A 21,028-nucleotide genomic window follows, 5' to 3' on the forward strand; every position below is an offset into this window, starting at 1 on the left:
TTACGTTTTGTTTTAGTTTTTCATAGGAGTGCGTTTGCGTCGAGCACGTGCGTACATGACGTAATTACCCGCTCAGACCGCCCTCATCGTGACATAATCCAAAATGGCAGCCACCGTAGGACGTCTTCTCAGGACCTCTGTAAGTGAGACCGACACCGACACCGCGTCGCGTTGTTCGGCCTCAGTTTCATGCTCGTTAGTCCGTGTTGAAGCGGGTCGGTAGCAGGTATCGTTTAATATCCCCCCTCTGAACACAGCCGCTGTCGTGTGTGTGTGTGTGTGTGTGTGTGTGTGTCGCACATTTGAATCGGAGGACCGGTGTTCAACCTCTGGTCCGCGGCCGCTGCGTGACACGAATGTGTTTCAAGTTCATTTATAGATGTTTTGGTTTGTTTTGAAACGTAGAAAAAAACCAACCCAGAAAAATGAGTATCTCTGTTTGTCGGGTTGATGTGACGCAGACCGTGTCGGTGATGACGCGCTGCTCTGAAATGTCCGTCAACAATGAGTGCAGCATCTTTCATCTTTAAAGGTGGAAGTAAACAACAACAACAACAACAGAAGTTCAGTTTAATATCTTCAGTGTATGGAAATATCCACATGCAGCTCCCTACTGTGTTTGTAGTTTGCAGGCCGAGAGAGATGTGGGTTGTTCTGCTGACGGAGCAGCTCTGAGGAGAACAGACTTTCATTATAATGGGCGTTTTTAAATCAATTTAAAAAAAATGTAAACAATTGAGGATCTTGACCGGGATTAATACTTTTTTATTACAGAAAGTAAGTTCACTATTTAGCTGAAAATACTTGTAATTGATCATATTTTCTTCAGTTTCTGTTTTCCACAACATTAAATCCGCATCAGAAAGCATGTTGTGCACTCTTGATTTTAGCACTTTTTTGACACTTAGATTCTTTTTTTTTTTTTTGACAGATTGAGCGAATCTGTCCAGACAAACTTAGTTTTACAAAATATCATTTGTTTTACAAACAAACAAGCTTGTCTTGGCCAGTAGGTGGCAGTAAAGTCCTCATCAGCATTAAGTACCAGACGTCACTTTTGCAGGTGAACTTTGATATCTGAACGAAGCATTAACACGATTTTAATGAAGATATATTACTTTTCTTACGTGAAGGTGGTGCATGTTGATCATAAAAACTCAGGGGACATATTTACCCAATTAACTCCTAAACACACACACACAGTATCAGTATATAGGGACCAACTATTATGATATTCATAACTCGTGAAAAGTTGCATCTAAAAGCCGAAAGTAGTTCCTGTATTATTGAAGTGTTGTGGATATCTGACTGTATTTTAAATATATTTCACGTAGCCTTTATTATTTGGAGCTATGACAACAAATTGTGCTAAAACACTAAAAAAAAAAAAGATTAAATGATATACTTTTTGAATTTCTTTTTATTCACTATGTACAACGTGATTCCTCCATGTGAGCCTCAGTGTGACGGCTGAAGGAATAGCAGGTAATCCTGGATGAGGATTAGCACTCGGTCGTGTTCAAACTGGAGAATCTGCATCAAAGCTGCTGGTTTCTGTGCGCTGCCTCATGAAGCTGCTCATAAAAACAACCTCCACCACCGAGCGATGGAGATTCTTGTATTTCGGCATCATTATGTTCACTAGAATCTAACACGGTAGCGATGAAAGAAAACGATGAAGGACATTTTTCCTCTCGTGCGGGATGAATTCTTTCACGGCTTTGAACCTTGAATTAAAACGCGAGAGCTTTTAAAGGGCTTTAGATTCAGCTGCCAGCTAAAGAACCAAAACGTGGTTACAGCGAACAAAACGAGTCTCTCAAGCTGCTAATAAAGAGGAGCAAAGTGTGTTTCCCAGCGTATTTGTCGATGCTGAGTGGACGTCTCTGTTTTCAGGCCCAGGTTGCAGCAGCGGGGCTGAAAGTATCAGCGGCCTGCCGACATGAAGCCTCCGGGGCAGCGAGGGTCCTCAGTGCTGCTGCGCTGCACAGATCCTGTTTCTCCACCAGTACGTACAGAACCACATCAGTCAGGAGCAGCTGATGGATGGATATTATTCTCTGTTTTCTACCCATTATTATTATTATTATTATTATTATTACTATTAAAGGACAAACCATTCATTAATAGATCAAGAAAATAATTGGCAGAAGACACAATAAAATGAAATCGTTGCCTTCCCCCCCAGAACGCAACGATTTTAAGTTTTTTTTTATCATTCTGTGTTTTAGATAAATGAGTCCAAGCTGCGGTCGGTAAAGATTTATGAACTAAAATACTGAACATGTAGATTTGGTTCTAAACAAAGACGAGAGTTTACAGTCTCGCGCAGGTTAATAACTCTTCTGTAAATGTCCTCTTCACTGTTTCTTTCCTGGTTCGTTTGGGATTGCGACACGTTCCCGTTTTACACAGCACGAATCTGAAAAAGAAAAAGGTGTATCCTGATGAATGAATAAATAGCGTAACGTGTGTGTTTCAGGCTCCTGCCGGCGGTCGGCCGCCGTCACTCAGCCCGCTCCCGCCTTTAAGGGCACGGCCGTCCACAACGGGGAGTTCAAGGAGATGAATCTGGCCGACTTCAAGGGCAAATACCTCGTCCTCTTCTTCTACCCTCTGGACTTGTGAGTGTTCACGAGCGGCCGTGAGCGTGTGAACGTTAAGTGATGTTCAGCCGCCTCCGCGGAACATCAGTAGAAATGAATGGAAGTGTTGAACGAACAGAAAAGAAATTCCTCCTCGCCGATCGTCTGCACCGCGCTTCTTTAGTGATTTAACTCCCGCCGCCTTTTCATTTCCCCCCCGCCTCCGTTCCTCTGCAGCACATTCGTGTGCCCGACGGAGATCATCTCCTTCAGCGACAAGGCCAGCGAGTTCCACGACGTGAACTGTGAGGTGGTGGGAGTGTCTGTGGACTCTCACTTCACCCACCTGGCCTGGACCAACACGCCGCGAAAGGTACGGACGTCGTCAGGTCTCGTTTGTCTGTTGTGTTCGCGGCACTTTGCGATGCAGTTGTCGTGAGCTGCGCACCGGCTGCGGCGCTTATGTGTGGTTTTATTTTCCTGGTGTTTCATCAGACTGGAGGTTTGGGCCAAATCCACATCCCCCTTCTGTCGGACCTCACCAAGCAGATCTCCAGAGACTACGGGGTCCTGCTGGAGGCTCCGGGCATCGCTCTGAGGTGGGTCCGCCGTGGCAGACGGATCCGGAAACGTTGCTCTTCTGTAATTTAACACGTCAGGGTATCATTTCCAACACAACCTACGGGCATGTTGTTGTCATGAAGAGTGACGCAACATTACAACAACTTCAGGTGAAACACAGCGAAGAAACAGAGAAGACGAACCAGCAGAGACGAATGCAGCGGTCGTAACAACCCGAGAGAAATCGGTTATCTTCTGTTTATCTGCTGCTGCTCTTCAAAGCGCCGACTTCAGCGCGGCACTGTTTCTGCAGGACGTGGCTTTTGTTGACTTTTATTTTGCCCACTCGGTCCGTGCCTCCTGTTGCGATGCGCCCGACGTGAAGAAAAAATGCGTCTGCCGTCTGTTCCGTGCAGCGTTCACAGACGATGCTTTGGTAAAATGTTAATGTTCGTACTCGCAGCTCTGCATTTGTAGTTTTTTTTTTTCACGTCGGAGGAAACTAGTGGTTGAAATGTCAGAGGATCACATGCGTGTTGTACATTCATCTATTGTAGTCGATAGGAAACGGTGGGTTTTAGAACACATTGACCCATTTAATGCTACATTTAATTCAGCCCTTTATTTTTGTATTCATTATGTTGGTGAACACTGATTTCATGTTGCGTTGATATTTACAATTCTGTTTTTGCTTATTTGTGTTTAATGTGTTGCGTTTCTGTTCGGTAGAAAACTAGAGCTTGAAGTGTTGTTTAGAAAGCAGGCTGATGTGATGTGATGTGATATATGATGTGATGTGATGTGATATATGATGTGATGTGATGTGATATATGATGTGATGTGATGTGATATATGATGTGATGTGATGTGGTCCCTCAGAGGCCTCTTCATCATCGATCCCAACGGCGTGGTGAGACACATGAGCGTGAACGACCTGCCGGTGGGCCGCTGTGTACAGGAGACCCTCCGTCTGGTGAAGGCCTTCCAGTTCGTGGAGACTCACGGAGAGGTGTGTCCGGCCAGCTGGACCCCCAAGTCCCCGACGGTGAGTCACCGTGGATACGGCCACATTCAGTCCATTCAGGACTGAAGCAGACCCGCGTCTGTCAGCTGCTGTGGACCGACAGCGCGTTTACCACCGTCTCATTCATTATTCACGGCGTGCGCGCGTGTTCATATGCGCGTGTTCGGGAACAACAATCGAGAGGAAGCGTTGCTTTAAAATATGCAGTAGATACACGAGTTTGGTGCGAGACGGCTCCAACTGAGGTGTGATGACGTTCTTCTTGTACTTTGCAGATCAAGCCGACGCCTGCAGGATCCAAGGAATACTTTGAAAAAGTCAACTGAAGAGTTCACAACAACAAAGTAAACTGTTCACAGCATCTAAAATAAATCGGTTCCCTCACTTCACAGGTTATTAGATGTATCTAGTCATCCACAGCTGATTAATAATAAATATATTCTTGATAAATGACAGCGCTGCCTTATTTATGTGCCACATTGTGGTGTCGACTGTTTGACCACCAGTTTACCTGCGGTTCTTCTTTTCCACACTGAACTGAACTACTTTCATATCCTGTCAGTGTTTCTGCACAACTTCCGGCTGCTCTACTATCTCCAAAACATTTACCATCAAAGTCAAACCCACACTTAATAACCCCTGTACATAAACATGTTTATTTTCTCTTTTTACAGCAAGTTAATATGCAGGTTGAAAATGTCTCATCCGACATCGGTACACAACATGAGGTGCCAAAATCAACTTCAGTGGGGGAGAACTGGATATTAGAAAAAAAGGCATTGCCACTTGTCATACAAGGAGGGTACATACTGTATTTACACAAAATGGGAAAAAAAGCATTTGACACACTCCGCAGCTCTGTGTGTGGTTATGAAAACATCTAGATTTTTTTTTAAGTGTACATAAATGTCACTTTGTACAGTATGTTTGCAGAAACAAAGCAACTGCCTCATTCCCTCTGACATTCACAAATGATGTTTCAGGTTAGGCAACAGAAAGAACGTGAGGGAGACGGCTTACCAGAAGATGTAGAGCCTTTTAAAGCTTTAAATAATACATGAAATCCAAAAAGGAGGTGTCCAGAAGCAGATCTACAGGGCATCAAAATGTACCTTCTACATTTTGAAGCTGAGGAGATGCTCACAATCAGAAGAAACAAACAAACAAACAAACAAACAAACCGGACAGCGCTGACTGAAGTGAAATTTGATGGTTTGGTGAAAACTTCATGCAATTTCAGGCAAGATGTAACAGCGCCACCAGCCCCACCCCAAGCACCAAACAAGGAGGAAGAAAAACAAAACAAAACAAAATAGATCTGGTTTTGTTTTGAACTGAAGGATTCATTTTAAAAAAAACACCCTGTAGTAAATCTGTACAACGAAAATACATCTGGGATCTACATCTAAAGGTACATTATTAAGGTTATATACACTCCTCCCCCCCCCCCATCCATATATTATCTTTACAAGTAGACTTCATTCAAACCCAAACATTAAGAAAACATAAGACTAAACAGGGAAATGGGATCACATCAAACATCCATTTAAAAATCGGTTCTTACTGTACCTCTGCTGCTGCTCAGTCGCTCTGCTCTCGTTTGTACAGTAAACTACAGCAGAACTAAAATCTCATGTTGACTGGATGGACTGCTACTGGAGCGACGGGGGGGATCGAGAGTCGTGGAGATGGGGGAATGATTATCGACAGGTTTTTCTATCACCTGGTTTTTGCAGTGGAAGGAAACGGGAACAAACTACCGGACTGGTGCAGTTACGATGTTTCGAGTGACTTCGAGAATACAAAATAGAAATCGAGTCAGAACACGGACACAAAGCCAACTCTCCGATATTCTGACGCAACAGAACAAAGGCTCTCAATACACTTAGGCCTCTTCACTGAAGAGAGCTACACTATTCCATCCATAAAGGTTTTATGTTCTCTAGTTTCAGGTGGGACTGGGTTGGAAAGAGAAGCCGTGTCAGCCTTAAACATTCGCCCCAACGTTGGTGTGAAAGCAACTGATAAAAACAGAACTCGGTGTTTGGATTTCTCTTCCGCAGGTTTCTTCGCGTTGACGTGCGGCCTTGAAATTCGTTCAGAAAAAAAATGGAAAAACTACATTGTACAAATCGAGATTCACACGATCTCTTTGCAAGAAAGAAAAGTAATAAAGGATGACTTGTGCCCGCCGTCTTTCAGGATACACCGATCCATGAACATCCCTGTGTTGCTGCTTCGCTGCTTAGTCAATTTTCACATTTGTGTAGATCTTCCTCACAAAGGCACTTGTTCCCATGTAGCCAACGGCACCTGGAGAGCAAACCAGATGGTGAGTTTCCATTTAGATCAACAGCTCAATGCATCACAGTGTGCTGGAACTCTGCAGGTGCATCATCACAGGACAGAATGAGGACAGGTGAGCGGATCTAATAAAGGAGTGAGATGATCTAATAAAGGAGTGAGATGATCTAATAAAGGAGTGAGCAGATCTAATAAAGGAGTGAGATGATCTAATAAATCTAATAAAGGAGTGAGATGATCTAATAAAGGAGTGATATGATCTAATAAATCTAATAAAGGAGTGAGATGATCTAATAAAGGAGTGAGTGATCTAATAAAAGGGTGAGATGATCTAATAAAGGAGTGAGATGATCTAATAAATCTAATAAAGGAGTGAGCAGATCTAATAAAGGAGTGAGATGATCTAATAAATCCAATAAAGGAGTGAGATGATCTAATAAAGGAGTGAGATGATCTAATAAATCTAATAAAGGAGTGAGATGATCTAATAAAGGAGTGAGTGGATCTAATAAAAGGGTGAGACGATCTAATAAAGGAGTGAGATGATCTAATAAAGGAGTGAGTGGACACATTGAGCAGTCAAACACCCGGGACGCAGCGCTTTAATATATCATCCAAAAATACCAGGTGGATATTTTCCCACAGTGGTTTTACTATAACTTCATGATAATTGAAAATTAGCAATCAAAAGCTTTGTTTGAGAATAACAATAAATAAAATCTTACTGTGTCAGCGCTTTTAAGAATAGCGTATTAAATGTTCTGGTTTTGATCAAATATGTCAAAATTAGAGTTGACGAGTGCGCCGATGATTCCTGTCCTTATAAAACGGTAGTTTTATCAATAAATACGAGTACAGGTCTTTTTTTTTCCCGTCTCCATCTTAACGATCAATCACACGTATTGATATGTTATGTTCCAGGTATTTGGGTCGGCACACATCGGTTCAGTACCGCCCAGCTGCAACAAAGAGGCAGCACACTGAGCAGCTTCCTCCAAATTCAACAGTACAGGGGCTGAAAGACACCCTCGACTCAAGTCTCTGAAGGAGGACAACAAGTCTCTGAAGGAGGACAAGCCTCTAATGGAAGGAGATGAAGAGGAGGGGGGAGGACAGTGAAGGAGAAGGAGAAGGAGCCACTCTGTGATCAACTGTTTCAAAAACAGGAGGAGTGGAGGAAGAAGGCCAACGAGGAAGAGGAAGAGATCCAACTCCTCAACTCCAGGAACAACCAGCTTCAGGTACGCTGCCTCAGCTGATCACTTTACTTCACAACAACAGCATGTTGGATCTTAACAGCTTGTTTCAGACCTTTTCACAGTTCAGTACAATATAATATTTACTGTCTTTCTCTTTCCAGCAGCTCACATTCAACATGAAAGATCAGTTGGACAAGAAAGATCAGAAGGAGCAGGAGGACAAGGAGAAGATGGAGGAAGCGGAGAATGACAAGCAAAGAAACGAAAAGGAAGAGCAGCTGGAAAATGAGGGGAAAGAAAGAAAAGACGAGAAGGTGGAGAAAGAAACGACTGAGAGAAAAGAGAAAACAAAGAAGAAGAGGGGAAGAAAAAAGAACAAGCAGAACAAGCCTGCTTCCTGAGAAACTCACTTCTAAACCCCTCTTCTCTTTAACTCTACCCCCTTACCTTCAACCCCACCCTCTTCTATTTAACCCTACCCCCTCTTCTCTTCAACCCCACCCCTTACCTTCAACCCCACCCCCTCTTCTCTTTAACTCTACCCCCTTACCTTCAACCCCACCCCCTCTTCTATTTAACCCCACCCCCTCTTCTCTTCAACCCCACCCCTTACCTTCAACCCCACCCCCTCTTCTTTTTAACCCCACCCCCCTCTTACCTTTAACCTCACCCCCTCCCGTTTATCCACCCTCTTCACCCCTCCACCCCCAAACCTCCCACCACAGGACTCCTTTACCTTTTCCCACCCACATTCTGTAAATATGTGAATCCAGTTGTGTGGAATTTAATTACAGCTGCCTTTGTGTGCATTTTTAGATACAGACAGACAATGTAATGAAATGGGTCAGGCTCTGTGTCTCCGTGTCTCTCTGTCTCTGTCTCTGTGTCTCTGTGTCTGTGTGTCTGTGATCACTGCAGTATTTCAATCCTTTTGTTTTGAGGAACTGATCACACACTCGTGGGTGTGTTGGTCTTAAAATGAGGTGTGGTCAGGGGTTGCTGCGTTGCTATCCTAAAGCAGCTGAATGCATTTGTGCAACTGACCAATAAAAACCTGGTCTTCAGTGAGTGGTGCAGTAATTTACTGTTATTTTAAGGGTGCACATTGTTATATACACAAAAGGCAGCGGGTGCACAATGTACTATATTCTGAGGGGACCTTCAGCAGTGCACAAACATGCAACAGATTAAGAATAGAGAGAATGATCAAGATTCTTGTTCAGTGCATCGATCCGTTTCCTTTGCAGAGACGAGTTCTTTCCTATGACTTTGTAAATCTGCCGTTATAAAAGCAATCCACCGGGATACGTGGGCACCTGACTCTGAAAGGGAACGCGAGATAACACCCACTTTTTGTCTCCTGAATTTTGACACCCAGACCTGTAGCTCTTTGCTGAAAAATAATCCTTGTTACTCTCAGGTGACATTTCTCTGCATGAAAGTTTCCCATAAACTGAACTAACCAGGGAGCTTTACAGCATTTTGGTGCCATCAATTATACACATGATTAAATCTCAGTAAAACGGCCTCAAAACAGTCATTGTTCAGGTGAAAATCAGTGATTTAGAACAGATTTGTGTTGGTAGGAGAACAAGAAAACCTCAGAAAACACAGAGGGAGAGGAGAAGATTGTAAAAATGTTCCTGCTTCAAGCGTTTGAGAACAACATAGAAATATTAAAAGGTTTCTGCATCTTTCCAGTTAAATCTTTACTACAATATATATTTTAGTGACTAAATCTGGTGTTTATGAGAGCTGAATTCTCTGAAAGTTTGTCAGGAGGTATTTTTAGTTCAGGACAGTCGTTCAGTATTTGATCAACCAGATTAAAGGAGGACTCACCGCACATGATTCCTAGAGCGGTGCTGAACACAGCCATGTAGCCAAAGTAGAAGGATGTCTGGAACAGCCCGTACATCCTGCAAAACAACAGGATCAAATCACATGTAAGAGCTGCAGTTCAGTTTTCGGAAGTCTTGTTCTTTCATTGTGATTTTTGTTTTTGCCTATAAAAGGACATGTCATGTCGTAATTAAGGGATGAACTTACTTAGTTTTGAAGAAATAGTAGTAAAAGGAGTACATGTAAACATAAACAGCAGTGGATGCAGCAGAGAGGAAGCTTGTCCATTGCCTAGAAAAGAGAGACGAGGTCAGTATTTCTCCCAGAATCCTCTACACTCATTCGGATATCTAAAAGGTTGGTAGGATGACAATGCATTAACATCGTGGCTGATATTTTTAGAGATGGTTGTGGGAAAGGTGCGCTCACCATCTGTAGTCCTCAGCGTTGAGCAGGAAGTACGTACACACGATGGTGACGCACACGGTCACGATGCACAGGATGACCAGGACCAGCATCATGAAGCCGTACACGTAGTAGATTTTGTAGGCCCAAAAGGACGTGAAGATGAAGTACCTGACAAACGGGGACGGAGAACACGTCAGTACGATCATCTGATCATCTTACAGAACACAAACCAAATCGGCGTCACAGCACACACTTACATTTCTATGAAAATGGAGCCAAATGGAAGGATTCCTCCGAGGCAGACGATGACGGCCGGCTCCATGAACCTGAGACACAACATTCAACATATGACTGTATGTCCATGAGTGCTCATGTCAGACTCCCCCGCAGGGGAGGCTTACATGACTTATTGTGCTCAGAGGAGGAGAAGGAGGGCAGATTAGAAATTGAAGCAGAGTCAGACAGTGGCCTTAAGTCACTTCTACTTCTTCCATTTGGCAGCAGGCCACAGGACTCGGACAAGGTTGGAAATGTTAATACATCCACACTCTATTACTTTGCCATTTCTCAACCTAAAAGAGTTTGTGCAGACAGCTCAACTATTTTATTCACCAATCCTGACGTCGAGCACTTGAACACACTTGTAAATTCAGCTTTCACACCGATCAGCTGAGCTAAAAAGCTTCAGTTTGGATAAATCAGCAGTTTGGATAAATCACGTGTTATTTTATTGACAGTTTACAACAGGGGTCTCAAACTTAATTTACTTGGGGGCCGCTGGAGGCAGAGTCTGGGCCGCATCGGGTATTCCACAAGAAAAGCTTTGTTAAAAAAAATTCCAATCTTCTCAAATGTCTTTATTTTTATTTTTTTAACACAAAATAAGATGAAAAAATAAATAAACAAATTAAGAATTAATAAGTAAATAAATCAGTAATAAATAAAATAATAATAATTAGATTTCTCTAGTCAGCAACTATGTGTGGTTTCTTCAGTCTTCTATATCTGCTGTATTCAGATTTAAACGTCTTTATTAACAGTTCTTTAACCTCAATGGGTTCTTCTGAACATGAATTGTCCTGAACATGAATGGAACATTGAAGAACATGAACTGTTCTTCTGAACATGGCTTCTCTTGCCTACTCTTTGCTGCTAGAGACCTGGCAGCGCTTCCTCTCGCATAGCTGAGCCCCATTTGTCTTGAGGGAGGAAGCAGTTGAGACCCTCAGTATGGCTTGAAGATGATCATCAGTAAGTCTGGACCTGTACTTGGACTTATTGAAGTTCAAGGTGGAGAAGAGCTTTTCGCACAAGTATGTGCTCCCAAAAAGGCACATGGTCCGCTTGAACATTCGGGAAAGCTCAGGGAAGCTGGGGGTCAATTCTCTCAAAAATTGCCCAAGCTTGTCTGCTTTTCCACTCACCTCTCTGAACTTGGCTTTGAGGTCAGAGTTGCACTGCAGGTCAATGAGCTCCATTTGAAGCACAGGAGGGGCATCTTGCACATCAAAGGAGAAGGGGTCCGCAAAAATTTGAAATGTGGCTCTGTGCGTCTTGAAGTCTGCAAATCTGTAATCAAAGTCCTCCTGTAGCTTCAAAATGGCATCAACATACTTCTCACCACTGAATGGTGTGCCTGCATCCACGAGTGCCTTGCATGCTGGGAAATGGCAAAGGTTTGTCTGAGAGAGCTGGGCTTTCCATAACACAAGTTTTGTGGAGAATGCTCTCACGTTGTCATAGGCAGCACTGACGAGTTGACCCTGGCCTTGCAAATTCTTGTTCAGTACATTAAGCTCATGTGTGATATCAACAAGAAAAGCTAAGTCCATGAGCCATTTGGGATCACTTAGCACAGGAACAGCCATCCCATCCTTCTCCATGAAGGCTTTCACTTCTGCTCTCAACTCAAAAAATCTCTTCAAGGCGTTTCCCCTGCTGAGCCAACGTACCTCGGTGAAGTAGAACACATCCCCATATTTGGACTCTATTTCCTCTAAAAAAGCACAGAACCTTCGGTGCTTTAAGCCCCTGGATCTGATTTGGTTGATGCATTTCACAACGACAGACATCACATTGTCAAACTTCAGGCAATTGCTGCAAAGGGCCTGCTGATGGATAATGCAGTGCAGAGCAATGGCCTCCTCTACACCCTCCTCTTCCAGTTTTTTTTGAACAAGTGCCACCAGTCCTTTTTTCCTCCCTGTCATTGATGGCGCTCCATCGCTTGTTATTCCAACAAACCTCTTCCATGGCAAACCGGCATTCTCAATGGCATCACACAGCTGGTGAAATATCTCCTGAGCGGTGGTCTGGCCATGCATTGGAATTACTGTGAGCAACTCCTCTATCACTTCAAAATTGTCATCAATACCACAGACATACATTGCGAGCTGGGCAGTGTCTCTGATGTCTGTGGTCTCATCAAGAGCGACTGAGTATACACTGAAATATTTGGCTTTCTCACACAGTTGATCATAAATGTTACTTGACAGGTCAGAAATGCGCTCTACTACGGTGTTGGCAGAAAGGCTGATGTTGCTAAACTGACCTTTCTTTTCCAGACAGACTATACTTGCAGCCTGTAATATGCACTTTTTGACAAATTCACCTTCTGTGAATGGCTTTCCCGCCTTAGCAATCATCTCACTAACCACGTAGCGAGCTTCGACTGCTGCATTATTCTCTTTGGTTGCTTTCTTGAAGAAATCTTGTTGCCTCAGTAGACATGTTTTAAGATTTGCAACCCGGTTGGCTCTCTCATCTCCCTGGTATTTTACATACTCCTCAGCATGTCTAGTTGTGTAATGACGTTTCAAATTGTATCCCTCGTGCACCGCAACTTTCTCTGTGCAAATAAGACACGTCGGGGTGCCCCTGTGCTCAACAAAGAAATATTGCACCTCCCACTTTCCCTGGGATTGTCTGTGCTCATCACCAACCTTTCTCTTCACTGCAGGCTTTGAAAAAGACATGTTTGGGGCTGTGGAATATATTTTAATTCCACTTGGTGTCACTGTCGTGTTTAGCCGTGTTTATGACATCATATAGAAATATATGTAGTGTTCATCGTGTGAGGCAATGCAAATAAAAAAATAATGACCCCCAAATAACGGTGCGACCCTATAATTGGTCCGGGTTATCGGGGACTGTTATTGCCGACGGACAGGTGTCGGTATGTGACTGCAGACCACATTAGGCTACATTATTTCCTTTCTTTTATCTCGCCGCGTACGCATCACTTTGATTTATTTTGTCAGAGAGAGACATATATACGTACAATGTCCCGCTGGGCAGCAACTTAAAAAACTTTTTTTTTGGAAGTGTTGTGAACGCAGCGCGCTGGGACGGATGTCCGCGTTTGCCGAATAGAAACGAGGCAGCCAGCCAGGCACGGAAGAAAACTCTCCATGGCAACGCTGCTGTAACTTTCACTCATTGAGAAATGTTTCTCTGCTGGCATCAAGCCCGGTCGATGTCCCGCCCCCGAGAGCCATATACCCCACCGTGATTGGTAGGTTCGTTCAGCTCCGCACACAACACTGTAAAGTGCCATTCATATAAAACTCGCGGGCCGCACTAACATTAAACTTTCATATTAAGGTGGGGGCCACAAAATATCGTCTCGCGGGCCGCAATTGGCCCGCGGGCCGCGAGTTTGAGACCCCTGGTTTACAACATAATGAATGAAACCTCTGTCAAGTATTAGATTCAAAAAGTGCTCCAGTTCTCCTGTGAGTTTGTGTTGATTTACATTTCGACAGTGTCTTCTAGTGCTCTCAAACGCTGCCTCGGTGTCACCAAACGGACTTCCTAAGACTTTGCTGCCCTCAGAGACTGAAGCTCCTCTTCAGCAGCCAGTACTGACTGGACTCGTCCATGTGGCAGCTACACCGCATGAAACTGCTGTGACATCATCTTCAACATGTCACGAGACACCAGCCCAACCGAGTGGTTTTGCAGGATCCTATTTACCAAGAAGTCCAGTGAATAAAAGAAGAATTGCTGTAACTATAGTAGCTTGGCTAGTTAATAACGGCAGGTTTGGGCACATGCACGACTCTCTCTGACCAATCAGTGGTCAGCTCACTTTGCTTAGAACCTCAACGGAGGCAATACCAAGAATAACACCAGGGACTATCCACAACGTTTGCTCGATGGAAAACCAAAAACAAGCGAGTAGAGTCGAGTTGAGAAAGTAGAGCGTTAATGTGGCCGCTGCTCGTACCATTTCTTCTCGGGGATCGGCCGCGGCACCGCGTTCACCCGGCAGGGAAAGTTCGGCTGGCCGGACAGATTCCTCCCCAAAATCGTTCCCACAAGGTTTAGTGGCAGAATGACAAAGAAGCAGATACAGCAGACAGCAACCTGCGGAGAAGACGCGGTGATTAGTTTCAGTTGGGAGGTTTGTATTTACAGCTCGTTTTCAGGTCGCTCATTACTTATTTTAATTGTCTAAGCTGGATGACCTTTAATAAAGTGTTGGGATAGTTTAAGACATGCTGGAGTTCATCCTGAGGTACAACTGCAGTGCTCACTGAAAACAAATACACACACTCTGGTGGTTATTATCAGATGACCTTCAGATTTGACCAGAAAAAACAAAACAAAAACAACCTCTATGTTTCTTCTTGGTCTGTTGATGAAACACGTTTGGCTGATGCAGCAGGAAAATGTCTTTTTCATGGTTTGACTTGAGGATAATCACTTAACACTTATAATTGATCAACTCTTGAGAATTAAGTGGAGACAATTAAAAGCTGTGTGTAATTAGCACACAGAGGTGCAAATATGAACAACATTTATGTTTTTAAAATGACTAGTTTGGAAACATTTGGCACCAAATGAAAAATTGAACTCAACAGATGAATTGTAAATCTGCATCGTTAGGGAGGCCAGTCATGAAGTGTTTTGTTGTAATGTGTTTAATGTGGTTCAGCCTGTTTTTAATAAAACCCGATCGATATATTTTATCGGCTGATATTGACCTTTTACAGATATATATTGATATCGGTGTATATGTTGGCCGATATGGAAAGTTTTTTTTTTGCAGACCATAATATTTATTTATAATTATTAATTTACTGTTTTAGTGCACTGGTGTCAGTGTGGACAATATACTGTAAAATACCCTGCCTCCATTAAATATCTGTAGTACCTGTGGGAAATGTTTAATAACCACATTTGAGGGAGAAAGAGAGAAAATATTGGTCAATAAATATTGATATCTGATTCATTTTTTTTTTTACTCCCCAATATATCAGCGGCAAAAATCCGGTAGTCATGCTCTAGTTTTTATGTTCTTTAGATGAGGAAAATGATCATTTTCATTTGAACAGTTTCAATAATATTTTCTTTTCAGTCGTCTATGACCGATTAAACTGCAGCAACTCATTCAGATCTGAGAGCGACACAGATCAGCTGTAAGCTGCTGACTTGGAGGATGTTCTTTATAACACTGTGGTTATTGAGGGAGATGTTGCAGTGTAAAAACCCACCATGGTGCCGAAGGGGATGGCTCTGGAGGCGTGGTAGTAGATAGCGATGAAGTTGATGAAGAAGGCCGTCCCGCACACCATCGCTGGGATCATAAAGGCCCCGATGAACATCTGTTTAATCCATCTCCTGCCTGGATCAGTCACACAGAACCAAACGGGAAAACATAAGACACCCAACAGCTTTTAAGAAGGGAATAACTGTGCAGAAGAATATGATGCATGGACTCTATTTCTTACCTCCTTGTTTTGCATACAAACTTCCCCCAAAGTAGCCGTTGACGGGAGAGGTTGCAGCGTACACAAAAATAGCTGTGCTCAGCATGGAGCCTCTCCTGCAGAGAACAAAACATGAGATGAGTGGAACCGGTAAAGAACACTGCTCTCACAGTGTTTGGGTTTTACTCCCCTTCAAAGTGGTAGTTGTGGTGTTTAGCCTACTCTCACATCTGATTCTGTGCTTTAAACTCAATTATAGGCAGCTTGATTAAAAACAGCACTTGTTTTCTTCACAAAATCATAACGTTACTTTCTGCCCTTTTAGCAATTTGTACACAAACAATACTTTTTAATTTTGAGATAATTAATGTGAACAACTTTCTTCAGCCATACATTGATGGAGAGCAGATCAAACATTTGATAAGCGTCTGAACAAAGTCAATACAACAATATGTCCTGAAGCCAGTTACTCACTCCGTGTACAGATCCTCGACCATAGCGACGATGATGACGATGAAGGAGACGGAGAAGATCTGGCAGCCGGAGCCGATGAGAGAAGAGAAGATCAGCGGGTGGCTTGACGGCCTAAACACGTCTCCGTGGACCTGCTTCCACCCGTACTCGTCTCCCAGGTCTCTGTCCTGTTGGTACGCAGAGGCCGAATAGAAAATAAGACAAAACCCACAATTCTCTAAAACTCGACAACTGATCTTAAACCTGTTTTTATTTACAAATGTGGAGGAAAAACTCACCATGTCATCCATCTCCTCCTCTTTGCTGTACCTGGCATAATCCTTCCTGAGTGTTCTCATCAGAATCATGGACACCAGACCCACCAAGAAAATCACCATCATGAAGGAGTTGAAGATCGAGAACCAGTGAATCTGAAAACAAGAGTTAGTGAAATTTTTGTAGTAATAACGTCATAGAACATCCTCCGTCAAAAACAATGTATAAAATATTAACACTAGAGTGAAACGAAATGAATTGTGTATTAGTGTGGGAATGTTTTCAGTTTAAACTCGCTCAAGATGTTTTAAGTCCTACAAACAGTGTTTAGTTCAAATCCCTGCAGCCAGAGAGCTCGTCTTCATTGAACATGTCCAGGCAGGAAGGAAAATCATTTTCATTCACTGACTGCTGAATCTGGTGAATCTTTGAATTCACTCCTAAATCAGCAAGACTTCCTGTAAGAAAGAGCCCAGCTGGATTCCTGATAAAGGGGCAGGACGAGTAACCTGGTTGGTCATTTGCATCATATCCAACATGGAACAAGGCTCAACCGGCTCCTACTTAAAGGTCTTGAACAGGTGCGCTGTTACAACAAGTCGGCGGCGTTCTTGGCTGTCACAAAGAAGCACTGAGATCATTTGTCATTGGACTCACCCTGTGCTGGAAGAAGGACGGGTCGAGGTACTTGTCGAATCTGTCTTCAAACTTTACATCCGACTTCTTCCATTTCACCTGTAACGGGAAAGAAACAACACATAAACATGTTTACATGACTTGAGTCCCATCAGATTACAAGACACACACTACAGACATATGATGAGTATTCATTACACATATAAAAAAAGTGCACTGAGTGGAGCATTCAGTCCTCACAGAATAAGACATTGCGATTCTTGTGTTTGGCACCAGTCGGACTTTGCCTTCGCTGGTCAGATTCACATCAACAATTCTGTTGCCGTTAAAGCCGATCTCCAGTTTCTTATACGTCCACAGGTAATGATCTTCTCCATTTTCATCCGCCTCACCAACAATACCTGAGAAAAAAAGACACGTACTAAGTAGAGATCTGGTGTTTACCGAGGTGGTTAAATAGACAGATGCAAACAGTGAGTCCTTTGTTACAGTATATAGCATCTATAATCAGGGTGTGTAAATGCCACATAAAGGTGACTTGGCACATTGCACGTTAACTTTGTTAACCTCAACTGTACACGTGTTATATTCAGGTTTTAAACTTCAGCTGCAGTTAAAATTCATCCCTGACTCAAAGCAGCTCAGTTTAATTCCATGTTTAATACAGAGACCTAATGTTATTCCCCCCGTGGTGACACATACTGAAACTTTAAAGCTATGAAAAAAGCAATAACATTGTTTTACTGAAGCACTACATTATGCTTTCTGCTTTAGTGAGTGTGCATCTGCGTCTGATTACAGAAAATACATCTCTGAAAAATGCACATTACTCTGAATCACAAATGAATCCACGCAGGCAGTTTTTCCAGCACACTAACCTCCGGCAGGTGAGCTGAATCTAAATCAACCCGCTGTAGTAAATGGTGTGTGAGGTCAGACAGTGATTAAAAACAGGTCCGCTCTAACGGAGCTCCAGGCTGTCCGTGAGCAAACCAAACATCTCACCGTATCAGACATAAGGAGTTCAGTCACCACACTGGCAAACCGGACATCAGGTTAAAGTCTATATTTATTTATTGCGATCAAATCATAAATATGTAACACACAAGGCAGAGAATAGTCAGAGTAAATATCAGTGCCCCACCTACAACTTCAGCCAACACAGTTATATTTAAGTTGCGGTGGGAGCGGCACTGCTGAACAAACCGTCACCACCTCTGTGTGATCACAGCGACAGCTTATCAGAGTGGCAGCCTGGAGAAGATTCAGTAATGACAGTGAGTCATTAATAACCTTCTTATGAAGCACGTCACAGTCAAGGTAAATATGAGAAACACACAGAAGCCATCAGCTAATCAACCAACCCACTAAACTATTCAACGGATTCCGAACAAAAACATGCTGCACAATTCTCCACAGGTACCGAGCCGAGTGCCTCAGTGAGCTATTTGACACATGATACAGTGTACCCCCCCTTACCCTACTAGGCAAGAATGAATGGACAGGCCCGGCCATGAATAAGAACTGGTTTCATTTCTCCAGCACCAAAATGAACAGATCAATTCACACGATACCATTGTCACTGCAAACATTTGCGATCAGTGATTTAGCCAACAAGTAAATAAATACCTCATAACGAAACAGAAGAAAGAGGTAGACAGAACTAGTAAATACTACAGGTGGGATCACTTACCCCAGATGGGCAGGTCGTCGATGTACATTTGGTACCAGTAGTGATTCTTTATGGCATAGACAAAGGCATCCCGCTTGGCTTTGTCGAGGTCAATTTCACAGTATGTTGTCTGCATGACTTCATCTACAGAGATCAGGAATACCACATTTTTATTAGATGTAGGACAAAGGAATAAACCCAGATATTCAGAGGCAAATCGGTATGTTAATGCTCTTATCACTTCATACGAGGTGAACAGGTGAGAGTCGGTGTAACAGCAGAATACCTTTAAACTTTATGTCCAGGCCGCTGAATTCCAGCTCCACTCCCTGCAGAGCCTCTCCCAGTGTTTCATGGTAATGACTGATGGTCTTCTTGGAGCCCGCGCAGAAGGGCAAAGAGAAATACTTGTACGTCTCCTGTCGGTTGTGGTAAGGCCCCACGGTGTTCATCCATAAAACTACTTCCTCCTTATCTGTGTACTGTATGGGGGGGAAACACACCACAAGGACTCTTAGTGTGAAGTCCAGAAATGCTACACCAGCTCTGCAAGTCTTACTGGTTTTATATTGAGGAATTTAGAAATCCTACTGGAAAAGTTGTGTGTGAGTTATGGATAACTTTTACAGTCACAACACGGTGACAGCAACAATGACATATTCAAATTAATGCAAACCAATGAACAGTGGCAGAAGTATCCTGGTCCTTTACTTAAGTTAAACGTACTAATAACACAGTGAAAACACTCCACTACAAGTAAAAGTCATGTATTCATTACTTAAGTAAAGGTATGCAAGTATTATCAGCAAAATGTATTTAAAGTATCAAAAGTAAAAGTATGCAGTAATGCAGTAAATCCTCTGGTGAGTCAAATATGATGGTTTGGATTAATATGCATTTTACTGTTATAGTTAAGTGTAACTACTTTATAGTGTCGTTTAGTTTCATCTGTGGTGATGCATGGTATTTTATGGGATCATCATATGTTTGTAGCATCACTGTGAGAACAGCGTTTCTCTAAAAGAGTAAAACACTCGCAGACAAACAGTTCAGTTCTCAGCTTTTTGACATTTTCCAGCAAATACAAGGTTTTGAAATTTAAGTAGTGGGGGGGAGTTTTCACAAACATTCAAATTCAAAAATCCCCCCAAAACTTTGGAGAATATTGTTTTTCACTGGACTGGAGAAGGATGAAAAAAAAGCTGTCGGACAAATGTAGTGGACTCAATAGCACAAGATTTTGCCAGTCAATTTATGAAGTAACATCAAGTGGAAATACTCGAGTAAAGTACAAGTACTCGAGTAAATGTACTTCTGCATTCCTCCACTGCAAAACGCACCGAGATGCAACGCTGTAAAAAGTGATGTTAGCCATGTTTGATTACAATCAGTGCTTCGGTCCGTCCACACAACTAAAGACTACTCTCACGACACCGTGAAGACGACGACGACGTCCTGCTCCTTACGACCGTGTCAGCAGCTGTTATCGGGGCGTCTCGGTCTGACGGAGAGGACACAAGACACGCCGCGCGGCCCCGACATGATGTCCCCCCCCCTCCAAAAAAAAAAAAAAAAAAAAACCCGGCGCTTCCGCATTAATTGTCTCCTTTAAACCGTGTTTTGTGAAATCTGCCTTCAACGCTTGAAGCTCCCCGTGATCCCGACGCGCGTTTGGCTCCGCTGAAGTCCACGCTGACGCCGGCTGGCCGCTAAAACTCGAGAGCAGTTTCCGCCGGTGTGGAAGAAGACGTGCTAACGAGCTTTAGCAGGGCGAGCGTTAGCCTGGAAGACTTTCAGGCCGAGAAGTGTTGACAAGTGAGCGGGCTGACTGAAGGCTCGTCGGCACGACGCCCCGGCGGGTGAAGTCACGAACCCCGTCACGTCGGTGTTTCTGTGTGGTTTTTGTTGGAGGGGGTGGTGGTGGTGGTGGGGCTGCAGCTACAGTTAGCGGGTCACACACGTCCATTATTTCCGAGGCTCCCTCTCCTCTATCGGCCTCTCCAAACCGCCGCTTACCGTGTGCTCGTGTTCGTCTGCGTCCGCCCGTAATAAACAGCCCGCGATAGCGAGAAACGTCGCCGCCGCCACCTTCCACCTGGAGGAGCCCATCGTTTTTCGGCGAAAGTGTGCAGAAAGATTGGGACGTTAGCTTCGCAGGGCTATCCCACCTTCTTCCTGGTTGTATGACAGAGGAGATTTTTAGGGATGCTCTCTCGTACGCATATGGCGTAAAAGCGCTTCACGGGCGCTCATCGCGGGCGCCTCGGATTGGCTGAGCTGAGTCACGTGGCTCGCGGCCTCCAGTCGGTGCGGAACGCGGTGGCGTAAACGGTGACTAGAGAAACTGCGCCGGC

The 21,028-nt window shown here is 43.6% G+C and overlaps 2 protein-coding genes across 2 annotated transcripts; one reads left to right on the forward strand and one right to left on the reverse strand.

Moving 5' to 3' along the window:
- Positions 1 to 42: 42 nt before the first annotated feature.
- On the forward strand, positions 43 to 4,625 carry prdx3 (peroxiredoxin 3). The gene is made up of 7 exons (XM_069145197.1): positions 43 to 139; positions 1,897 to 2,008; positions 2,483 to 2,624; positions 2,823 to 2,958; positions 3,081 to 3,184; positions 4,026 to 4,191; positions 4,446 to 4,625. Exons 1-7 carry the CDS (start codon positions 104 to 106, stop codon positions 4,494 to 4,496), a joined length of 747 nt encoding a protein of 248 aa, XP_069001298.1. The 5' UTR covers positions 43 to 103; the 3' UTR covers positions 4,497 to 4,625.
- A 182-nt stretch (positions 4,626 to 4,807) lies between these two features.
- Positions 4,808 to 20,900, reverse strand: tm9sf3 (transmembrane 9 superfamily member 3). Its single transcript, XM_069145194.1, has 15 exons — positions 20,691 to 20,900; positions 18,961 to 19,156; positions 18,696 to 18,818; positions 17,243 to 17,403; positions 17,024 to 17,101; positions 16,390 to 16,521; positions 16,112 to 16,278; positions 15,659 to 15,753; positions 15,422 to 15,552; positions 14,152 to 14,291; positions 10,181 to 10,249; positions 9,945 to 10,091; positions 9,723 to 9,806; positions 9,516 to 9,592; positions 4,808 to 6,483 (listed from the first exon to the last, which is right to left on the reverse strand). Exons 1-15 carry the CDS (start codon positions 20,781 to 20,783, stop codon positions 6,416 to 6,418), a joined length of 1,761 nt encoding a protein of 586 aa, XP_069001295.1. The 5' UTR covers positions 20,784 to 20,900; the 3' UTR covers positions 4,808 to 6,415.
- Positions 20,901 to 21,028: the final 128 nt, after the last annotated feature.

The sequence above is a fragment of the Embiotoca jacksoni genome, unplaced genomic scaffold, assembly GCF_022577435.1.
Source record: "Embiotoca jacksoni isolate LCO1_2020_lvr unplaced genomic scaffold, fEmbJac1.0.p SCAF_12, whole genome shotgun sequence".
In the NCBI taxonomy this organism is placed as follows: domain Eukaryota; kingdom Metazoa; phylum Chordata; class Actinopteri; family Embiotocidae; genus Embiotoca; species Embiotoca jacksoni.

Excerpts from the sequence above, each read along its gene's own strand:
- prdx3 (XM_069145197.1), top strand. The coding sequence starts at position 104 with ATGGCAGCCACCGTAGGACGTCTTCTCAGGACCTCT. Across the intron at positions 2,009-2,482 it reads CAGATCCTGTTTCTCCACCA|GCTCCTGCCGGCGGTCGGCC; the intron begins GTACGTACAGAA and ends TGTGTGTTTCAG. Across the intron at positions 2,959-3,080 it reads GGACCAACACGCCGCGAAAG|ACTGGAGGTTTGGGCCAAAT; the intron begins GTACGGACGTCG and ends GTGTTTCATCAG.
- tm9sf3 (XM_069145194.1), bottom strand. The coding sequence starts at position 20,783 with ATGGGCTCCTCCAGGTGGAAGGTGGCGGCGGCGACGTTTCTCGCTATC. Across the intron at positions 18,819-18,960 it reads CCTGGACATAAAGTTTAAAG|ATGAAGTCATGCAGACAACA; the intron begins GTATTCTGCTGT and ends TGATCTCTGTAG. Across the intron at positions 16,522-17,023 it reads CGTCCTTCTTCCAGCACAGG|ATTCACTGGTTCTCGATCTT; the intron begins GTGAGTCCAATG and ends TCTTGTTTTCAG.